We start from the raw sequence: 23138 nt of genomic DNA on the forward strand, positions 1-23138 counted from the left end.
TATCACACGTGAAACAGGAGCTCCCAATTCGAAGAGAGGGGGGAGCAGAGTCACTTTGGATCCAAGCCTATTCACGTGATGTATTATCATACCTGAGGAATGAATCTGTGGTCTCTACTTGGACAAAGCGGAGTAAGTGCACATTGTATTACCACAGCAGAGGGATTCAACGATTCGAATTGGCACCCTTGCGCATGCTCAGTGGGGCTCTCGATGCTATCACCTTCCCTGCCCCCTCCTTAGCTGTCATCCTTCATCGGGGTAATGGGAAAGGTGGCAGGGTGGCAGAGGGGGCAAGATCAGGGTGAAGGAGCAGGCAGGGAATGATGGGACATGTGGCAGGGTGCCAGAGGAGGCGAGATCGGGGTAAAGGAGCAGGCATGGGATGATGGGACAGGTCGCAGGGGGTCACTGGGGGCGAGATCGGCGTGATCTTCCACACCAGACCAATTTGAAGTGAAATTGAAGTGAGCTTGGAAACAATTTTTGTGAATTCGCTTGTTAGCGAATTCACAAAAATGAGGAGTCACTCCGAATTTACTGTGGATCCACCTCGGAACGACCCCCCATAGAAAGCATTCGTGTCTGATAATATATCACGTTATAACGTGAATACGCGTGGCTGGACCTGCAGTGACTCCAGATCTGAGCTGCAAAACCCCTCATGTGATAAGGCTCAAGGTTTTTAAAAGTGGATTCAGGGTCAGAAGGAGCTGATTCACTGTGAATCAGGCTATACATCATGTAAACAGATTGTGGTGGATATGGGGTTAATCTAGGGGCTTAGGCCATTGTATATCTTCCCCCCAAAATAATTTTCTCTTTTATTTCCTGATAATGGCTCTGAATTTGATCACATCTTTGATTCTGCCTCAGGGCATATCAGCTCCAGCCTCAAATCTGAATTGTTTCTCCCATATTATCAAAGATATGATGATACATCTTTCCTGATGCCTATTCTTAAAAATGTTAGCTGACAAAAAGTAACAAAGGATTAATGGTTGAATTACTTTTATTTTTGTTCATCTTAGTTTTTCACTTTTGTGTGGATAAGTATATTTCACCTAATCTTCTCAGCTGCCTTATCTGATTTCTTCTTATGAGGGAAGAAGACAATCTTATGAAGAAAATAATAGAACAAAGCTATGGGAAGTAATGGTTTTCTGTTATTAATAACAAGTGTAAAGTGATTGGATTTGGAGTGGATAAAAAGGATTGTTTGAAGTCCATTTTTTTTCGGTATTGTATTTTTTCCCCAGTCTGCATTAGCAGTGTGATATCTCTGATGGAATCTCCTGTATTAGGCTTCTCTCTGTTTGAAACTAGATAGCACAATTTTGTCTGTGTTAGTTATTCTGTCATTCCCTGGGGTTGTATTCAGGATGACTGGCAATAAGACACTGAATTGAACAATGTGCCACACAGATTCTATCTGAGGAGGTTCTACCCACTTTTATCAGGCTTCTAGAGCCTTTGTTCTCTTCCAGTCAGGCCAAAACATTTGGCTATTCTCCTTATTTCAGGTAATGTCACACTGTGAAACCATTAACCACATTTCCTGGTAGTGGGCTGACCAACTGTATTGTTTTGCTCAAGGCAAAACAAGAAGTGACACCTCCTATCAGTGGCAGCTGGTGGATTCCATGTCAGTAGGATGGCAAATCCACGGTGGGTTAAGATTTTAAAGCAGCCATCCAAGATGCTGAATCTATTTTGGATATGGATTTCAGAACTTTGAGTATCTCCTTTAAAAGTCTGCACTGTCCCATCAACATGTGGAAGCTACCAGCCTCTACTGCCACCATCCAAGTCAAGTTGCAGAATTCCCCAAGTGAACCTACTGGTAATTATTTTGATTCACAAGACAGAAAACCTCAAAAGCACCTCTCACCATCCTTGAGAATAAAAATGAAATAAGGAGGCAGTAAAAGGAACTAACCTTTGATGATATCCAAAATCTCCTGCTTGAGGTGCCTGCTTTGATTTGCCCAATGGTAGCTGGCCCTGAACCTAGATCTGGGTCTCTCTGCTTCCAGCTATTGCTTTTACTACACAGTTGCCCAGTTCATTCTTATGAGCATTATTTCATGTGTTGGATCAAGCACTCAATCTTAAACTGAAAGTTAGGTATAGTGTTTTCATTTTCCTGCTGATTTTTTATTTATTTTTAGCACTTACAAGATTTTATAAAAACCTTCTCTACTACAACAAAATATCCACAAATATAGGAGTGTGCCATATGTATTTTACTAGTATAGGGTTGCCTGGTCAGGAAAATTCCAGGCCCTCTGATTTCAGGACCAAAAACTGAAACCTAGGGACTGTCTTTGGACTGTCACAGAGACCCCACTAGGAGCTGTGGGTGCAGGAATAGAGATGGAGAGAATAGATGAGATATAAATTAAAAGGAAGGGGTTTGATATATTTGTGCATGAAGGAGAATAAAGACAAGAAACAGAGGGACTGGAGAATGAAGTCAAAATGAGTATAGGCAGGAGACTGTGGTGGGGAGGAAATATAGGACTAGCGGCAGAAGGGAAGGAGATAGGGTTCACAGATCTCAGAGCCTGGCCCTTCTTCTCTGGATATAAAGGCACGTAGAGGAGTCTTTGAGCAAGAACACTGTCCTGAAAACAACATTATCCTTGTTATTCCAGACTGCCTTAGAGTAGGTACTGTGGTCACCTCTACTTCTGCTCCCCCTGCCTTTGTCTCATTTGTTAGGCTTGTGGTATTTATCTGAATGTTCATGCTTAATGTATCATGTTTAACTACCTCACAGGCTCTGCCCCTGTGACCTCACCAGTCACCTCCCCTTGGTGTCAGGATTTGGTCCTGAAATTTTAGGGCCTAGGATGCTCCTGACATGGCAACTTTAGAAGGAGATGCTTATCCAGGGCTTGTGGGGAGGGGGGGAGATAAAGAGAGCAAGAAAGAAAGAGAAAAAGAGAGAAGTGAAATCAAGAACAAAAGGAAGACAGAATCACGTGCTTACATAGAACTGAAGAAGAAGGACACTCCTGTCTATTTTTCTTTTTTAAAATTTGCATTATCAGTGGTTCAGTATAACTCACATACAGTTCAAATCAAGAAAGGAAATTGTACTTAAGGTGCAGAAGGTGGGAAAAGGTCTGAGAAGGTTAACAGTAATACAGGAAAGTCTGGAGTGGGGAGGAGAGGAGAAAGTGGGCAGGTGACTGCCACTAAAGAATCTATATCAGCTGCCCTGAATCAGTCTTCAGCATTGGAAGCCAACAGAATACAGTAAGCCAAAAAACAACAACTTTTTTTCAAATTTTTCAAGATGACACTCTTACCTGATATTACTTTTTTCACCCTCAGTCCTCGGGAAAGGAGCTGGTAGGCCCTGACATCTGGTAATCCTGCTCGAATACAAACATAGGAGTTAAAAATCTAACTTCAGGGAGATTGGATGTATTGGTTGCTTTGTGCCTGAGTGCTTTTTGTTTTTGTTTTATTTTTATTGTATGTGTCTCTGTGTGCACCTGTGTGGTTTTGCTGAAGCTGCATCTGAAATAGCTGTGGGGGGGGGGGGGGATAGCAATAGCATTTACATTTCTATACCACTTCATACTGAACTAAGTATTCTCTAAGCACTTAACAACATATCAGCCAATTGACCCCAACAAATTGGGTACTCATTTTACTGACCTACAAAAGGATGGAAGACTGAGTCAACCCTTAAGCCCTCAGGATCAAACTCACAGTGCTATGGCTTTAGTACTGGCATTTGACCACTGCAGTACCATGGAGAGTGCTGTCTTACAGAGAATTAGATCATTTAATCGATCCATACACTGGTCTATTGCTGTGAGTCATCCTTCCCCAACTCAGCACAATTTGGGTTTATTCGACTATATTACTCATAATTCTTGCCATCATGATGTGCTACCTGATACTATAAGTGATAGGTACTGTAATCCAGCACATGTGGAGGGTGAGCCAGGTTAAATCTAATCTGCATTGGCTAACAGTGGCCGTCCAACTGGTCCTGCTACCTTAGAAGATACTGGGATCTGTACTTTTTAATTTTGTCAGATGGAGGGACCAGAGACAACTAGTGCTGTGCAGAGCAGACATGGCTCAGAGATTGCAACTGAAAGGGCCAGAGGAAGGGAGCACATTCCATGGAAGGCAAGCAGTCAACTCATGAAGGCAGCAAGCATACATCTAGGTCAGGTTTTGAGTAGAGCAAGGCAGAAAATTGCATTACTGTACCAATTAATAGATCAGTTGGACTAGAACCCCAAGCCCCAAATCCTTGTTGCATAAAAGTGACCAGTTTTCTGTGTGTCCTGCATTACCTGACTGGGCCAAGGTGGTGAGCTACAGTCTGTCTTCCTGCCACTAAGGTAGAATTGGGGAGCTCCAAGGCCGAAGCCACACATTTCCTCTATCAGCAATGCTACTGAGCCCTGCTGACATTTCTCTGGGTTGAATAAGCTTATGCCTTACAGACCTCTCTGTGTGGAAGACATGAGCTATGTCTGAGATATGGCTGTTCATGTTAAGGACAAGTTCTTGCTGGCTTCTAGCATTATATTCTTGGACTGTATGTCTGAAAGGGGTACCTTCCAGAGGTTTGGAAGCTACACATACTGTCTGATGGATCTTGGAGGGCCACACACTCATGCTCCCTGATTACACCTTCCAATAAAATTGCTTTGAATGCCCTCTCATACACTGCAGAATTTAGGGGGCAATTTTGCTATGCTTCCCCCCAGCATGTCCCCCCCTCCCCAACCTGGAAGTGAGTGTAAGTTTCTTTTGGTTTCAACAAAAGCAGTCCTGGGCCTAAAACACAATGGAAAGAGTGAAAATATGCCATATTTCTTCCTGTGCCTCTGGAGGATTGAGCGGTCATTTGAAGTTTTTCTTAAAAATAGAAATTAGTGTTGGGGGTCATAAAGGAAGCTCCAGGGCTGCATATGGCTGATTAGCCCATGTCTGATGTACATTATACCAGCTTTTGGTACAGCCATGTTAGAAATGTGTGATACAGTGCGCTCTTGCCTTGTGCGGGGATCTGTTCCGGACCCCTCCGCATAAGGCAAATAGTACGTATGCTCGAGCCCCATTGAAAATAATGGGCTTGTGCATGATGTGCGACGCAGTGTGTGCACCATGGGTGCATGCGCTATTACAATGTCCATTGCGCGGCTTTCGGTGTAAGCTGAAAGCCACGTAAAAGGTGCCTGCGTATGGTGCAGGCGCACTGTATCAAAGATCTGCTAAAAGTGTACAGCGATTATACTGCCCCTCTACACGTTGATGATATACTGCATATAGCATTTCTCGTGACTGGCTATGATGGCTGGACTGGCTGGGAGTCACGGTCTAACGACATTTGGAATGCTACACAATTTGCACCCTAATGTTAAAAAGTACTGGGGGACAGTTTCTCAAGAGGACTGACTTCTGAGTAAACATGTACAGAATCACACAGTTAATGACATATTTTCAGTGACTGAAAACTATTATTCAAAATTAGATGTTTTTAAGTAGATGTTAAAAACTGAGGCCATATTTTCCAAAAATCCTCACTATTCTCGTATGCAGAATTGCCTGCGTATTTGGCTTTTGCTGTTCTTCCTTTGATGGATTGGTTTTCTGAAGGCAGCTTCCACTTCTCAAGATATTGAAAGCTGAGTGTTTGACCTGAGCTATTAAGAAGTTTTCTCTTCAAGGATAAGCCCTTTTAACTCTGTTCCTGAAAATATCACTAGATTGTATTGAGCTGAAAGGTCTCCATGGTGCCTACTAGTTTTAGGAAGTCCAGTTTGAACTGTCATTCACTCAAGTAAATTTGGAAAGTCTGATGCCTTGTATTTCCTTTGAATTGATACTCTTGCCAACCTCCTTTTCTGAAAAGTAATAACAAATGGAATACAACACAAATGTTAAGCTATATTTGATATTATATGAAAGGAAGAAAAGGTATATATGTGTGTTCAGGGCTATAGCTAGGGAAGGGGGAAAGAAAACATTCCCTCCCAAAAGAACACTCCCCCCCCATGAAATTTTCTGTCGGAGTGTAGCCACACCACAGAAAAAAAGCAGTTTGACAGCAGTATAATTGCCATGACTGTGTCCTGTGGAATCCTGGGATTTGTAACTTGATCAGGCAGCAGATCTCTCTGACAGACCAGGATGAATACTTAACCAAACTACAAACCCCAGGTTTCCACAGGATGGAATCCTGTGCCTCTGGAGGATCGAGTGGTCATTTGAAGTTTTTCTTTAAAAGAGAAATTAGTGTTGGGGGCCATAAAGGAAATTCCAGGGTTGCATAATAATAGTTAAAGTGGTGTTAAACTGCTTTAATTTTGCTTTGTAACTTCACCTAAGGGCCTGAACAGACAGGCCAAAATAAAGCTGTTTCCAGCCACTTTGGAAGTATGCTGTTTAAATGACACATGCATCTTAAGAGCCCCAAAGCTGTGCCAAAGCTATGCTCCAGTCCCTTACAGCCTCTTAGGATGCATGCCTAAAGGCAAGAAGCTTTATTTTGACCTGTCTGTTTCGGCCTTAAATCACCAAATTAAATTTCTGTGATTCCAGAGTGAAATGTTAAAAATTTCTGTGTATTAATTCCCTTTCTATTCTTACCTGCCACTTTTCTCTGAATGCCTAAACTGTACAGCTGGCTCTCTGTATTTACTGATTCTTTATCCATGGATTCAACTATCCACAAACTGAAAATATTCAACAACAAATACATCTCAAAAAGCAAACCTTGATTTTGCCATTTTTATAACAAACACCATTTAACTAGGCCCCTGTATTTAATGGGCCCTGAGTATCCATGTTTTCTGATACTCATGGGGGGGGGGGGGGTCCTAAAACCAAAACCCAGAAGATACCAAGGGCCCACTGCATTTCTCAATACAAAGTTGCTGCAGTGCTAGAAATTGGAGAATGAAGAAAAAATTCATGGAGGGGACAGAATTTTTATGAGATGAATGCCTCACACCCCACTACTACATTCCTCTGTGTGTGTCCATTGAATACCATTGTTTGTATGTGCACTTAATGTCTATCTTATGCAAAGCATGAAATATTTTTAATAGTACATTGAAAAGAAAATGGTCATTTCAAACACATGATGTGTAGCAATGTCATATGATGAAGCTGTCTGAGATGACAGAAATAGAAGACATTTTGATTTTTATCATGTTTTCTTTTTGAACAATTATATCTACTTGTATTTGCTAATCATTCATTTTTTAAAAATTAGGAAGCCCAAGTACATTTGGATAGTTTAGGAAGGGGCATAGTATATAAGATGTTGTAGTTATTGTGTGCCTCCAAGTCATTTTTTTTTTTTTTTTTTAGTTATGGCAGCTCTAAGGTGAACCTATCAGAGGATTTTCTTGGCAAGTTTCTTCAAAGGGGGGTTGTCATAGAATAATAGAATCAAAGAGTTGGGAGAGACCACAAGGGCCAACTAGCTCAACCCTCTGCCATGCAGGAAATCACAATCAAAGCATCCCCGACAGATAGCCATCCAGCCTCTGTTTAAAGGCCTCTAAGGAAGGAGACTCCACTACACTCTGAGGGAGTTTGTTCCACTGTCATGACTTGCCCAATATCACCCAATGGTTTTTATGCTCAAACAGGGAATCGAACAATGATCACCAGAGTCACAGTCCAATGTTCAGGCCACTACTGCCTCTCCTAAATACCCTAAAGGCATCAGATCCTGTCTGATTTCGGAAGCTAAACAGAGTCAGTCCTGGTTAGTACCTGGTTGGGAGACCACCAAAGAATACCAAGTGTTGTAGGCTATATTTCAGAGGAAGAAAGTGGCAAAGCCATTTCTGAGTATTCCTTGCCTAAGAATATCAAATTCATGGGGTCACCAATAAGATGACAAGTGACATGAAGGCACATATCACACACCACACACACACACACACAAGCCTTAGTCAGCTCAGGCTGTCAAGCATGCTCCCTGCATGTCTAGTGGTGGTAGTTACGCTGGGTTGACATCACAGATTCATGATCCCCTACAGTGCTGGAGCCAAGAGAAATGATAAAGACGGCAATAGTGTCAGAGATTTTCAAGCTGAGGGCAAGACCTAAGATACCTAATTAAAATGTGGAGCTGAAAGGGGAGAATCATTTTGGAATGCAATCTCATGGGAACCCCTTCCTACTGAACTGTGGGCTTCATCTCAGTGCTTTCCTTTACCAGAAACAAAGTTGAAAGGAGGCATGGTCCATTGCATCACATGTTACATAAGGACGCATTCTAATGCTCCCTTATCATTTTAATGCCTCAGTGACATAATTGATTTGCCAGTTGAATTATACCGTTGAAAGTGAATTAATAAATCTTTCATTAAGAGCATGTCATTAGCAGATAGATTTCTTAAACTGACAGCCACGCTGGATCTGTATCAATTGACGTGATTCATAAACCTATCACCGAGAATTAATATTAGTAATGCTTTGGTTACCTTAGTGTGTGCATTGGGAGAACTTTAATGACCTTGCTGGATTGCTATTTTTAGTCAATTCATTAAACTACTAATTAAAGGAACAATGTAATGAGGTTCCCCCACATCTAATCCCACACTGTCTAAATAGAAGATTAAAATCTTCATAATAATATTAATGTAAACGAAAGCTTTCTACCATCAGACAGTATTGTTGCAGTCGCTGGCTTAGGCCCAACCAGAGCCCAGAAATTTTTTAAAAAGTAATCAATTGGCTAGAATCCCAATCCATAAATTATTATTATATTTATAGTTTTAAAACTGTTTACTTTCTGAAGGTTCAAAGGTAACAAAAATATATGCTTTTTTGAAAAATAACAATACTAATGCTTCAAGATACTTACCTGTGGTTCAAAACCAACCCTACATAATTAGGCAAACAGTCTGTGTAACTATAAAATAACTAAAACAGTTACAGTTACAGGTAAGATACAGAAAAAACAAAAACAAATGTAAAATAACCCCCATTATGTTTCATTTGTAAAGTAAACCAGCAGCCGTGGTGGCTGGAGAATTCTGGAAGTTGTTATCCAAAAGAATAACTTGTACAAGCATTGATTGAAAGAAAGAAAGAAAGAAAGAAAGAGAGAAAGAATTGCAAAAAAAAGTCTGATTTGTTACAATAAATATCTTTATTAAATATTTCATCAATATCTATATCAACACAAGCCAAAAAAGAAACAAGCCAAACATAGAAATACAAGATCTTCTTTATCTTCTTTTGCCTTCACTTCCCGCTCTGTTTACTTTTATGTGTTACTTCTCACATTTCCCCCTGTTTCTTGCAAATATTCCATACACTCCCTTATTAACTAAACATACCCCCTCCTATATCATACCCCCTTAGTCTTTGCCTTAGTCTTAGTCTGATTTGTAACGAGTGACTACAGGGTAGCATAAATGACTTAAAAATACTGATAAGCATATTTTCTGCTGGTCTAGTGGTGAATTTAAAACAAACTCTGCTGGAAAATACATCCCAGATTGTGAAGTCAGTGAGAGTGTCTTGAACTTTTCCGGGAGCAGTAATGAACTTCAAAACAAGGCATGTACGGTCGTCCTTCCCCGTTCATGAGGGAGCCGTTCCGGACCCTCCCACGAATGAGAAAAAAAGCAGATAGTCAAGCCCCATTGACTATAATGATGGCACACTCCCATGTGCGCCATATTGTCCCTCCTTCGTTGCCCATCCACGGAAACTCAAAACTGTGAATGGAAAGTCCGTGAACAGGGAGGGATGAGTGTATTTCCTTGGGCTTCTTGTGCACCTTGTTTTAAAGTGAAAATGCTTGCTTGTAAAGAGTTTGGTGCTGCACTGCCAAATTTCTGCAGAATAGCAGAAAATTTCAAACAAAAGCAGCATTTTCTGATGCTGATACTGTGGAAGCCAATTCAATCATGGGAATAGCAACAATGTGAACCCTTGGGTAGTCCACAGAAATAACTAGGGGATCTTATAAAAGGCTCATGATGCCAACCCTGGTAAAACAATATAAAGACAAGAATGGCAATAGACAGACATACTCTTCAACTGTCCCAATTTTGTTTGTATAGCCCTGATTAATCCTCTGCCAACCCACTTTTTCAGCTACTTTCAAAATGTCTTGGTGTCTTTCTTTCTTCTTCTCCTCCCCTTTTGTATTTTGTGTGTGAGACTAAAGATTATTGACAAATTGGTCTTTGAAAGTCTAATCTGCATTTCCTTGGTAATCGCAGATGATTCCAATTTTTTTCATCTGTTGCTGCAGTCTTTTGTGTTATTATTTATTTATTTTATTTTTATTTATTTAGGTATTTATAATTTGGGGTTTCTGTTTCTCTTCCTTCTCCTTCTTATTTTATTCTTTTTGAGTTTTTTTTTTTTTTTTTTTTTTTTGGTAATTGTAGAATGATAATTATTTTAGAAATTTAAGTTCCTCGTGAATTCTCAAGGGTGGATATCAAGTTTTATGCATAACCCATTTTAATACTTTCATGTGGAGGGAAAAGTATACCCTCTGTCTCTTGTTTAATTTACATCTACAGTCAGAAATTTGTTAAAAACCTTTCTTTTCAGAACAGAATAGTCCTTGAAAGTAGAGGACAATATGGAGGATCCATATAACTTGCATACATTTTAAAGAACTTGACATGAATTAGCTGAATTTGCATGCCCCTTCTTAATTCATTCTGTCAGAGTGTCATGGTCAGGCCTAAGAGATGGTCTCTGAAAGCAGAGAAGGCCTGTCCAACCTTATTTCTTGGACATTTGACTGCAAGCTGTCAGTGATAAAGTAAAAGGATCTTCAGGAAGTCTTACCTAAGCATTTATATTTGAAATGAAATATTATTTGAAAATACAGAGCACTAGATTTTGGTTTTTGTTTTTGTTTTTGTTCTTTTTTGTTTTTGTCTTTATAGTATGATTTAAGTAACTTTGTATGGTTTTAATGAATATTGTGTATTTTATCTGCTGTAAACTGCCCTGATCTTATGGAAGGGCGGTATATAAATAAAATTTTTATTTTTATTTTTATTATTATTTATAGATTATTGTCCAAATCTGAGAGAGACATGTTATCAACTAGAATTCTCTGCTGATTCTCCTAAGGAGAATGAATTCTTTTCATTTCAATTTGATACTGTTTTGCTTTTTGTTGTGAAACTAGGGATGACTTTCCACCTAACTGCCTAGATACATAATGGTACATAATGGTAAAGATGCTATCAAGCAGAACAGTCCTATGTGGTAGAAGGCAAGAGAATCTGAAGAGGAAGAACTGCTTTTTTTCTATGCCCTGCTGGATTCACACCAGCAAGTGGAAAGTCATGGTGGGACCTTTACTCTTTCCTGTTTCAGGAGCTTTAAAAACAACAGAAACCTTTTTTTTAAACAGCTTTCCTCCTATTGTTTCCATTGGAAGAGAAATAAACTATGCCAGTTCAAGAACTCCAGTTCTCTCTCTCTTTCTCACACAGATTCTCTCTCTCTCTCTCTCTCTCTCTCTCTCTCTCACACACACACACACACACACACACACACACACACATCTGTGAATGGATGGGCTTTGGATTCAAATGGTCCTAGTTTATCAGAGACAATCCAGGCTAATTCTCCTGTTTTTCGCTCTTCCTTCCACTTTCCTCCTTTGTCCTTGGCTTCCTTCATTTGCCAGGAACTGGATTCTAACAGGGAAAATAGTTTGCACTCAGTTAACACAATATAAGGAACTGGGGAGGAGAGGAAAGGCCAGAGTTTTGCCTTTCCAAAACTCAGCATATAAATACCAGGATTTTCCTTATTAAAACATTAGTTTTTGTGCTGTTCCTCATTAGTAACGTTTACCATCTTGCATCCTGGCCACATTTTTGGGATCACACTCTGATGTGGCTCAGCCGCACAAGTCCTGGTTTTTATCTGTTAAATGCTGAATGGTATGTTCTAGTGAACCATGAGCCTCTCCTCACTCCTTCTGCTCCGCTCTGATGTTCCTGTGCAAAAATAGCACTGTCTATGAATCCTACATCTCCTCTCAAAGGAGGCTTATAAGGTCAGGTCTCCCTGCTCAAAAGCAGGTATCTCCACCTTCAGAAAGGCAAACTGAGAAATCCTAAAGTACTCCAAGGACTACAGAACTGCATCATTACAGTGCATAAGTGAAATGTGGAATTCTGTAAACTCAGTAACAAAACACCCATTGTAATACACAGTAGACACTTATAATTTACCAGCTACTGTTTGGATTCTTTGAATTGCCTCTTTCCATCAACTTGATTGTAAATGCTGTAATCTACAGACAAATAAAGCTGAAATCATTTGTCAAAATGGGCATTCTCAAACTGATGTTGTCTTGATTACCAGGATAAAACAGAGTCTAGAAAATAGAACAGTCTGCTTAATTTTGACTGTCATCTGTCTGCCTTAATACCATGCCATGTAGTTAAAGAGCAGTTTAAAACACATTTAAACTAATAATAGTAATGGTAACAATAGTAATAATTGTTATATCATCATCATCATCATCATCATCATCATCATCATCATCACCTCTAGTGTCATCACTTGTCGTAGCTGGCTCCTCAATTAAGCAGCCATGTCCTTTCTTCACCATTATTTACATTAGTACCTTACATGTCACAGTGCCTATGTAAATGAGAGCAATCACTCTCTCCATTGCCTATGTTCTACCAAAAGCAAAAAACACTATGCAAAAGACAGAGATAATAGCAGTCTTGAAGGACCCCAAGTTAAAAAATTTGGAACACCATAAGTCTTATAGACCATGATAACCAAGCAATTTGCAGTAGCCATGGAATTTGTGATGTTCTTTGAAGGAGTGGAATGGAATGGAATATGTGGAGGATAGTATGATGGCCTGAGTGGAAGAACAGTAAACAGGAGCATTCCACACTTCTACACTGGATATATACACACTTCACAATCAAGTAGCTTGATACACTTCCACTGTCATGGCTCCATTTTAGGGGTTCCTGGGATTTGTAGTTTAATGAACAATTTGGACTTGTGTGTTTCATTCCCCTGAACTACAGAATTTGAAGAGTCCTCTAGCAGAGATAGCCAGAAGTACCCATCACTAAACTACAAGTCCTAGGATTCTATAGAATGGAGGGCCATGACATTTTAAGTGAGATCAACATCATATTGCAGGATCTGTCTAGGGACCTGTTGTTTATATTAACCTAGTCCAGAGTTTATTATGAGCATTTATATGCAAGCAAGACCTGGGTTTGATTCCCAGCCATAAAACCTACTGGGTGAACTTGGGTAAGTTACATGCTCTCAGCTTCAGGAGAAGGCAAGGGAAAACCTCCTCTGAACAAATCTTGCCAAGAAAATCCCATGAAAGGGTTGCCTTAGGGTTGCCATAAGTTGGAAGTTACTTGAAGACACAACAACAACAACAACAAACAACTGAGGAGTTCTGCCCTAGGTATTCTTCCCTGGACAGCTGTACAGACAGTATGAATGGCCGTGAGCTCTTATTTTTATGGAAATCATGTCTGCAGGTAAGTAACAGCTTTATTTGGGAAGTTTCTATATGAGCAGAAATATTGATAGCACAGAGCTTTGTCTTATGGGGAAGCCTCTGTGTATACAACTGTGCTTGTGAACATCTCCTCTGAGCAGATTTTCAAGACATAAGTACTGATGCCTGGAGGAAAAGCTGAATAGTGTATGTAACATTAGGAGCTACTCACGTGGTGGTTTAAATATGGTGGCTGTGTAGGCTCTCATTGATCTTCCTGGCTTGGGAGGTGCATATCTTGCAATATTTTCTCATAGAATAACTTTCAAGATTGAAAAAAAAAAAGACGGAAAGAGATAAATAACATGGTAAAAATGTAAACATTAGCTGAGGCTGTCCTTTGCTTGCACCCTGTCTTTGCTGTGAGATACCCTCAAGTGGCAGTGATTGGTAATTCCCATGTCAGAGGGATGGTGAATCCACTCTTGGTTGTAATGTGAACTTTAAAGATGGAAACAGTTTGGGGATAGGGCTGAGCATCTTGGATATCACCATTACAGCTGGACTAAAACCCAGGATAAAGTCACTTCTCCTCAACCATGGATGCTACCCGCTGTGATTGGGTTACCACCTCCTAGATGGCTGTGTATAAATGGAGTAGTCGTATTATGGATTGGTGAATCTGTCGGTTTTGCTTTCTCTCTTATTTGGATTTTTAAAATCTCAGCTTTTCCATGAAATTCATTAATGGAAATGAATTTATAATTTGTATATTTTGGAAGGTGCTTACAAAAAAAAGAATCAGATAAAATACTTATTCATTTCTAATACATCCAGATTCATCTTAGAGTCAACATCACCTTCCATTTCTAATAATAATGGCACTTCTTAAATTTGTGAGTTCTTTGAAGGAATGGAATGGAATGGAATATGTGGAGGATAATATTATTTCAAGAACTGGGTCCATTGATGGTGGTGCTGGTGCTGGTGGTGTTTTAATTGATTAACTCCTAAAATTTTGGATCCTTTGTCCTCATTCCATTCATATGCACCAATGAATATTGATTTGTTTTTAATATATATTCCCTATACTTTGCTAACAATGTATTCAAGGGAGCTTACAATCTAAATAACAATGGCGGATTACAGACTGCCATTAAAGTATGCGCAGAGCGCGTACTAGGGTTAGGAAGGGGTGGTGCTTCCGCATCCCCCTAACCCTAACACGCGCTCCGTGCCCACAAAATGACAGCAGCCGTTCCACACGGCCGCCGCCATGATGGCATCACGAACGTGCCGCCTCCAAATGAGGCGTGCGGACATGACGCCATCGCTCTGCGCGAGGGTGCTTAATGCGCCCTTTCGGCGGAGCAGGAAGGAGCTCCGAAACAGAGCTCCTTCCTGGTTTGCGTCGCTGGTGCAGCCGTGTGAAGGCTGCACCAGCGACGCAAATCAGAAAGGGGCCGAGCGGCCCCTTTCTGGGAGTCCCCGCTGCCGTTGGGGTGTCCTTGGGGCTTGAAGCCCCAAGGACACCCCTTTCCAGGCTGCGGGAAAGCGGCCTTTTGCTACTTCCCCGCAGCCTGCAAAGCGGAGGATCGGGGCCTCGGAGGCTGCCAGTCTGGCCTCTGAGGCCCTGATACAGCGGGGAAAGCAGCGCCTACAGGCCGCCTCAAAGGGGTGGTCTGTAACGCGCCATAGAATCAAAACAAAATAATCCTAATGGCAATTTAGTTATAACTTAATTAAATGAATTTACTTTTAGAACAGTTCAGTTTGTGCCTTAAGAAGTCCATCAAGGTCTCCACACTATTTATAGCATGCTTGTCAATTACTACCCACCAACATTCAAACGGAAGTTAAAATAAAAGAGTGTGTACTGTACTATGTCGTATAAGGACAGCATATTCTTCCCAACCCAGTTATCAGGAGCCAGGCTCAATCCTCAACTGTCTTTACAGAAAATGGAAGTAATCCTCAGTGCTGATAAGTGCTCTAGTGAGTTCCTAGAAATGATTGTTTTGTGAAGGATATGGGAGTATTATCAACTCTGAAAGAAAAGAACTCCATTAATTGAAAGAAGGGGAGGAGGGAGAGTGCAATGTTCAAGTCATTTTTTTCATGTATCATTTTTCATACCTGTCCTTCTTCTGTTCGACTGCATAACCTCAAATTTTTGTCCTCGTTTCATCTCGCATTTTAATGGAGAGTCACACTTCTTGCAGAAACAGTTTCAGCCTCTGGAATTCTGGACCTCTCTGAAGCAGCACATTTGAATATACTTGAAAAGATGTGCTCCTGAGAATACCTAATGATTATGTTCAAATGGCAGTTCAAAGAAATGTAAGGCTTTTTTTAGCAGGAAAAAATGATCTGGCAAACTGGAGTGTGTGTATACTGTATAAGAGAGAGAGGGTGGGGGTAGGGAGAGAGAATTCTTTAAAATGTGCAGATTTATTTGCTATATGAAAGCCAGCATGGTGTAGTAGTTTGAATGTTGTACTAGGACATTGGAGAACCAAGGTTCAAATCCGTAGTCAGCCATGGCAACCTACTGGGTAAACTAAACTCTCTCAGCCTCGGAAGAAGGCAAGAGCAAATGCCCACTGAACAAATTCTGTCAAGAAAACCCCAGAATAAGTTCACCTTAGGGTTGCCATAAGTCAGAAATAAGTCATAAGTCTACAACAACAACAACAACAAACAGAAAATTTTCTATATACGAGATTTTGCCTACCGTGTTGAAGAAGGAAATAGGGAATGTCGTCCACTTCATTTGGAGAATACCTCATTGGGAGAAGCTATTTAAAACTATCTCAATCCCTTCTTTTATAAGACCAAATATATATTTAACTGCACAGAGATATGGTAAAGTGTGGTCAAGATTACCCATGCCATCATATTTCCAATGTCTATGTATGGTTGTGAAAGCTGGACTGTGAAAAAAACTGATGGGGGAAAAAACAACTTATTTGAAATACGGTGCTGGAGGAATGTTCTTTGAATACTCTGGACTGCTAAAAAGAAAAATAAGTAGGTCAAGGAGCAAATCACGCCTGAACTCTCCAGAGAAGCCAAGATGACTAAACCGAGATTGCCAGTACTTTGGACATATCACAAGAAGACATGACTCACTAGAAAAGACAATAATGCTTGAGAAGGTAATTGTTCTTGTGTGCCTTCAAATCTTTCCTGATTTATGATGACCCAAAGGTGAATCTATCACAGGCTTTTCTTAGCAAGATTTGTTCAAACCAGAAGTTGTTTTTGCATTCTTCTGAGGCTGAGAGAGTGTGACTTGCCCAAGATCACCCAATGGGTTTCCATGGCTAAGCAGGGAGTCAAACCCTGGTCTCCCAAGTCTTATTCCAGTGCTCTCTCAGTAAGGTAGAAGGCAGTAGAAAAAAATAAAGACTGCATTACAGGTGGATAGACTCAATCAAGAAAACCACACCCCTGAATTTTCAAGTCCTGAATGAGGTCTCTTATTCATAGGATCATCATGGATTGATGGCAACCTGATGGCAATTAACATCAATCACAGTAGAGATATGGCAGCCTGAAAATAAAAGAATGGGAGTCTTATCGCATTACAAAAGTAAAGGGCAAAACAGACTGGCACAATATGCCAGCCTGGGGGCAACGTGGGAGCTTGGCATTTGGACAATGCATGTCCTGATGATGTCCCCAAACCAGTGTCACACCACCTACCCAACCACACAGCAGGCAGCATTGCAGCACTCCAGCGGTGCAGCATTCATACACTGCATGCTGCAAGAGTGCAGAAAAGCCACACCAGCGCCAGAAAGGGCACCCTTTTGCAGGCTCAAAGGGCCAAAGCAGACTAGCCCAAAGGGGCTGCATGACACTGCCCCTTTGAGCACCAGATTGGGGCTGTGGCAACCTCACACTGCAGTTTCGATCCAGCTTTTTTCCAGCACAAAAAGAAGTGGCAAAAAGCCACTCCTTTTTGCACCAGAAAAGGGTCGCCCTTTCCGCCACTGCCATGGCTTTTCAGTACTCCTGCGGCATGCAGCATCTAAACGCTGTGCCGCCAGAGAGCTGAAAAGCTGCTACCATGTAAACACAGTGTAAACGGCTTCATGGAGGTTTCCTGCCGGCTTGGGGGTGTGCATCATGCATATGCATGGCCCCAAACTGCCAGGAAAGCTGGTGTATTTTTAGTCTCTTTTTGAGCTGGTGAATAGCCGGATCAGGGCCACAGCATTCAGTTGCTGCGCCCCCGATCCAGCATTCAAAGGGGTAGGGTGAAGCCACCACTTCAGGGCTGTCTGTTTTAGCCCTTAGATGAGATGCAGAGAGATGGAAGCAGCTTTCTGCTGAACTGCCTGCATCGTAGCACTTTCGTTCTCCCTCCAGAGGGAGACAATTGTAAAAGCATGCCTTTTGCCAAATGGATTTTTCCAGTGTGACAAAAAGTATGCTTTTATGGCTGTTTCCCTTTGGAATAATACCATGGAAATGATTTGAGGACAGAGCCACTTCTGTATCACTGCATCTTAGCTTACTTTTGTAAAGTGATAAGGGTGTAAATGTCAGTGTGGTTTAACTTGTAAGCATCTACAGATATTTTGAATGGGATTCCTTGTGCCAGCCCGGTGATTTCTTAATTGTTTACCTGGAACAAAATCAGGCCAAGTCAAATGCAGTTTCTTGTTGCTGGATCTGTCTGATAACAACAAGTGGACAAGAGGAAATGATCTTGCAGAAGGATTATGGATGGAAATCGGACTTGATCACATGAGGCTGCCAAAGCAGAATTACAGCAGGATAGTACCATCTGTTGCCATACTTTATCAGATGATGCCATGTCTGTCCTGTAGCTGTTTTGTCTTCCATGTATTCCTGGAGCACACCTTTTCATAGATGGGGAAAAATCCATCAGTGCCTCCCAATTGCACTGCTTTTCCACTGTTGATTCAGGAGTGATAAGTTCCTCCTGCTGCATTTTGATATGCAAGTAGTCACATGGTATGAGTGGACATGATTGCATTCCTTTCCCTCCTCCCTCTTGCCGTTCCCAAGCAGGCTGATTTTTATTTTTATTTTTAAAATTTCTTTTCTTTTTTACTTAATTGCTATGACTGCATAACAGAAAATTAAAAAAATAAACTAAAATACAGACTGAAAAGCATGCTGGAAAGGGCAGGAAGTTGGGTTTATGAAGGCCAGCAATCAGAATACAGAGCCCAAGATTAAAACAGCACCATGACATTTTGGAAGAGTTGTGCGAAAATGATTGTCTCCAAACCAGTATGTTTGTGTTTCTTTCCCTAATAGAGTTGTGGCATCTTAGCAGCCTGTTGTGATAAAGTCCATAGATATTGGTATATATTGTTGTTAGGTAAGATGTGATGCTTTTTTAAGAAAATATAAAAAGAATATATACCTGAGGTCTCTGCTTTTTCTTCCCACTGAGCCTCACCTCAGTCACATCTGTTATTGTTTCAACACCTTGCTGAGAAAGGGTTGATTCCACATTAGCTGCTCATCACAGGTTTGCAGGTTAAGCATTTGTGGATTTGATTATTCATGGATTACTGTATTCGCTGTCACCTTTGCTGTTGCCCTATACACAACCAAAATAATAAGTCTGGCAGAAGTTGTCCATAGATTCATTCTGGAGGACCTAGAAATGCCTAAAGAACTGTTCGCTCAAGTAGAAAAATAGTGTCCCATATTCACATTTTTTTCATTTTCACAGAGATCTTGTGCCCCTATCCCCCACTAAAGATGAGGGCCAATTGTATTTTCAGACAACTGATATTGTATGAGCAGTAATTATAACAAAATGTGACCTTTTTGATCACTTTTTATTTGTGGCATGGACATGAAATGATGTGGAAAAACAGTTAATAAAAACTTACGCATAAGCTACCAAATGAAGTAGAAACTGCTTTGTGCTGGTATTGGAATCTTATATAAATTATTGCTGCTTGGAAAATTTCATCTTGATTATTCCACTTGCCCTCAGAATAACACAGCTCTTCTCAGCCACAAAAGAGTTTTGTTTTTTTTCTTGGACAGCCTGGATTTAATCAGTATTTGTAACTGATGTGAAATGATTATATGCTCAAACAGAGTAAAACATTCTTTTAGGTGGGACAGGTTCAGGCTTCAACCCTAACAAACTCAAATACATGAGAGTACGGTAAGCCTCTTTGAATACAAGATTTATTTTTCTTTAAACATGCACAGGATTGTGCTTGATCAAATGATAGAGGTCATTAATAGGAATTCCCCTTCCTCCCTTTTAAGATCTTATTCCTCCATTCTTCAGTCAAAAATTACAGGGAGCTTCTGTCCTTGTCTTTATGTCTGAAGCTGAAGAGTGCTTTTTAAGAGGCCCCAGGCCATGGAAAGATGTTATAATTTAATATATCTGCATTTGCAGGCTGAAGAGATATGAATCACTGAATGACAACCACAGGATACCTTTGGGCTCTGTGATCTTCCTTTCTTGAGGGTATAATCTGGTAAAAGGCAGTCACGATGAGGGCAATATTTAGGCATCAGTTAAGAACACAGAGCCAAAAGCAATTCCATGTTGGATTCCCTCTTTTTTCTTCTGTAACGTGTAGCCCATAGCAATAGGTACAAATTCACATCATGCACTGGATTGCTTATGGCACCACCCTGTGGGATGCTCCCAGGTATTGGAGAAAGGAGAGAAGAAGGGGAGCTCAAGATGAGATGGCCATTTTGGGTGGTAGGTCCATGTTCTATATCATATCCCATATCCAGGGGTCACAAGTGTGAAGTTTTCCCTCTGAGCTTAGCTGGAATGCTTACAGTAGCTGCAGGAGAAAATAGATTCTCTCAGGAGAAATACTTTGTTGTTAGTTAGCACTGTTTTAATACAAAATATGTGTGGGTGACTTGGTCTTGAATGCATAAATAAGACCCATTAGATTTGTAAAAGGCCTGCTTTCTGGTAAACTGCTAGAACTGGATTGTTGCCTGCATTTTTGGACTGTCTATGGAAACTGCCATAGTGGGTGCCTGCACTTTAGAATTTACCACTGTGCTACTGATTATATCTGATTCCAGTCTGAGCCATCGCTAGGGGTGTGCAGGAGGTGCAGATTGTACCAGGTGACACCTGAGAGGAGGAGTGACACCCAGTTGGGCCCTCGTCCCACTGGGGGGGGGGGGCGGTACAGTGTTGCTGCTGGCACCTGCCCCTTCTCTGCTGCCCTGGCTCTCTTGGCCGAAGGAGACAAGACAGCAGAGAAGGAGGGGTAAGTGCTTGTGCCTGCCTCCTCACCTTTTCTAGTGCCATCCCTTGACCAGGTTGCATGAGCTAGTCAAGGCATGGGGAAGGAGGGGAGAGTGTGCGCATGATCACAATTGCCTGCCTCACTGCCTTCTCCAGTGCCTTGGCCAGTTTGCATGAGCTAGTCAAGGCAAGAGGGAGGAGGGGGAGTGCATGCACTCACCTATTCCCCCCACCTTTCTTAGTGCCTTGGTTGGCTCATGGCCAATCTTTGCGGGCAGCAGGGAGGGCAGGGCAGGCCACTACCACTGCCCCTCAGCACCCACATCAGGTGACATCAAGCCTAGGAATTAAGTCCCATGCCATCACTTTTAATGTGCTTTAGTTATGACTAACTTTTCCTGGATTTACAGCCACATGGAGGCTGTTCACATTACCATGTGAAAGTTCACAGTTAAGGAAGTGTTAAGAAGTATTTAGTCTGGCATCAATCAATGCATTCCAAATGCTGAGATAGTATATTTAATATAATCACTTCACTTACTGTCTATATATGAAAGAATTCTCTTTGCATACCTGCTGTGTTTTCATTTTTTCACTTCTTCTGTGGGAAGAAGTGGCCTGTATCCCTAGAAAAATAGAAATGTTTAGCAACTTTCAAAACCATTTTCAGTGAGGGACAACATAGCTGGATAGCTAAATAGATACCTACATACAGTCTCACAAAAATGAGCCATAAGCCATTTTTTCATTTATTCTGGTCATTTTTTATTATTTTTCAGGAAAATATTTTGTATGTTAAAAATAATTATTTCCTGCCCTTACTCCATTTTGTGCCAGTATTATAAAATCCAGAAAGGTACTGACATCAATTCCCTCTTAATTTACAGGTTGACAGAACAGAAGTGATTCGGACTTGCATAAATCCTATCTTCTCCAAGCTTTTCACAGTGGACTTTTATTTCGAAGAAGTCCAGAGGCTACGGTTCGAAGTCCATGATATCAGCAGCAATCACAATGGGCTGAAAGATGCAGATTTCCTTGGTGGCATGGAATGCACTCTTGGACAGGTGGGGATTATGACCTTCTTGGTTTTTTTCTCTTTTTTTCTTTCTGCATTTGGTAAATCCATGACTACGCAGAAAATCTCCTGCAAACTCCATTTGATATCTGTAAAAGATGAAGATTGGAATATGAAGGATTTATTTTTGGAATGACCAGCTGTGTGGTGGCCACAGTAACAACACTCCTACACCTACTGTAAAGCAAAATGCAGAGAAAGAGAGCAAGAGCGAGAGCACTTTATGGATTTCCTGATCTAGTTTGGTCCTCTTTGAGGGGAAATGCTTCATTTGCCCTCACTTACATTACTTAGCCCACTCTGACAAGTTATGTGGTACCATGGTTCTAAAGATATGATGTGATTCTCAATTGGGTAGGGACTCATGTGTTCTGCAGTTTTGTTGTTGTTGTTGTTTTTAAAAGGTTTCCTTGAGTAGAGAGGATTGAAACTAAATATAAGGAGCCCCAACCAAGATAATACTGTGTATGTAATAGTTCTCTTTCAGGGTGTATTGCCCACTTTTAAAAAAAAATAAGCAGTATTTAAAACCACATTGTAAAATGTTGTTTAATGTTATTATTCCAATGATAAATTCAGTGCCATGGTGCTTATAAGTACATTAGTTCAAAGATCAGTGTCTGTAACCAATCATTCTGTGCCATGGACCTTGAATCATGAAATATAAGGAGATGCAAAATTATTTTATTAACCTCCAAGGATTTCATTTCCTTCATAATTTTAAAAGCTCCCTCCCCCCTCTCTCTATATTAGTTTTAAGCTGATCTTCTAAGGCCTTCTTGTGTACAGTTTTCAAAGCAAAAGTGGTATGAGTTTAACCATAAATGGTCCAAAATATTGGAGAACTATATTAAGTTCAAAAGAAGCCAAATGGAAAATTGGACCTACCAAGGATGAACCTGGTTAAAAGCACTTAAATGTGGGCAAAATTAATCCTACCTTTGGGTGTATCTGCACTGTAGAAATAATGCAGTTTGACACCATTTTAACTGCCATGGTTCCATCCTACAGAATTCAGGGGTTTGTAGTTCTATGAAGCACCAGCACTCTTTGGCAGCGAAAGCTAAAGACCTTGTAAAACTACAAATTCCAGGATTCCATAGGATAGAGCTACAGCACTTGAAGCGGTGTCAAACTACATTATTTTTACAGTGTAGATGCACCCTTTGCTGAGTTTTGTTTTTGTTCTTGTTTTTGTTCTGTTTTTTGCTAGCCTCCGTCCATCAGGAAATCTAAAACTACTAATATTTTACAGGAAGGCATTGTACGATTTCCTTGTCATGTGGGAATAGGTCCACTCAAATATACATCATGCTGAGCTGGAACCTGGTAGC

The 23138-nt window shown here is 40.8% G+C and overlaps 1 protein-coding gene across 3 annotated transcripts in view; it reads left to right on the forward strand.

The window, feature by feature from the left end:
- Nucleotides 1-23138, forward strand: part of LOC149309669 (copine-4) — a 216566-nt gene that overhangs the window by 103037 nt on the left and 90391 nt on the right. For all 3 annotated transcript variants that reach the window (XM_089532811.1, XM_089532813.1, XM_089532812.1), the window contains exon 3: nt 21614-21793. In XM_089532811.1, the coding sequence (XP_089388937.1) occupies nt 21614-21793 (180 nt within the window). The remainder of the gene's footprint in view (nt 1-21613; nt 21794-23138) is intronic.

The sequence above is a fragment of the Sceloporus occidentalis genome, unplaced genomic scaffold (assembly GCF_023333645.1).
Source record: "Sceloporus occidentalis isolate IW3139 unplaced genomic scaffold, rSceOcc1.0.p SCAF_7, whole genome shotgun sequence".
Classification (NCBI taxonomy): domain Eukaryota; kingdom Metazoa; phylum Chordata; class Lepidosauria; order Squamata; family Phrynosomatidae; genus Sceloporus; species Sceloporus occidentalis.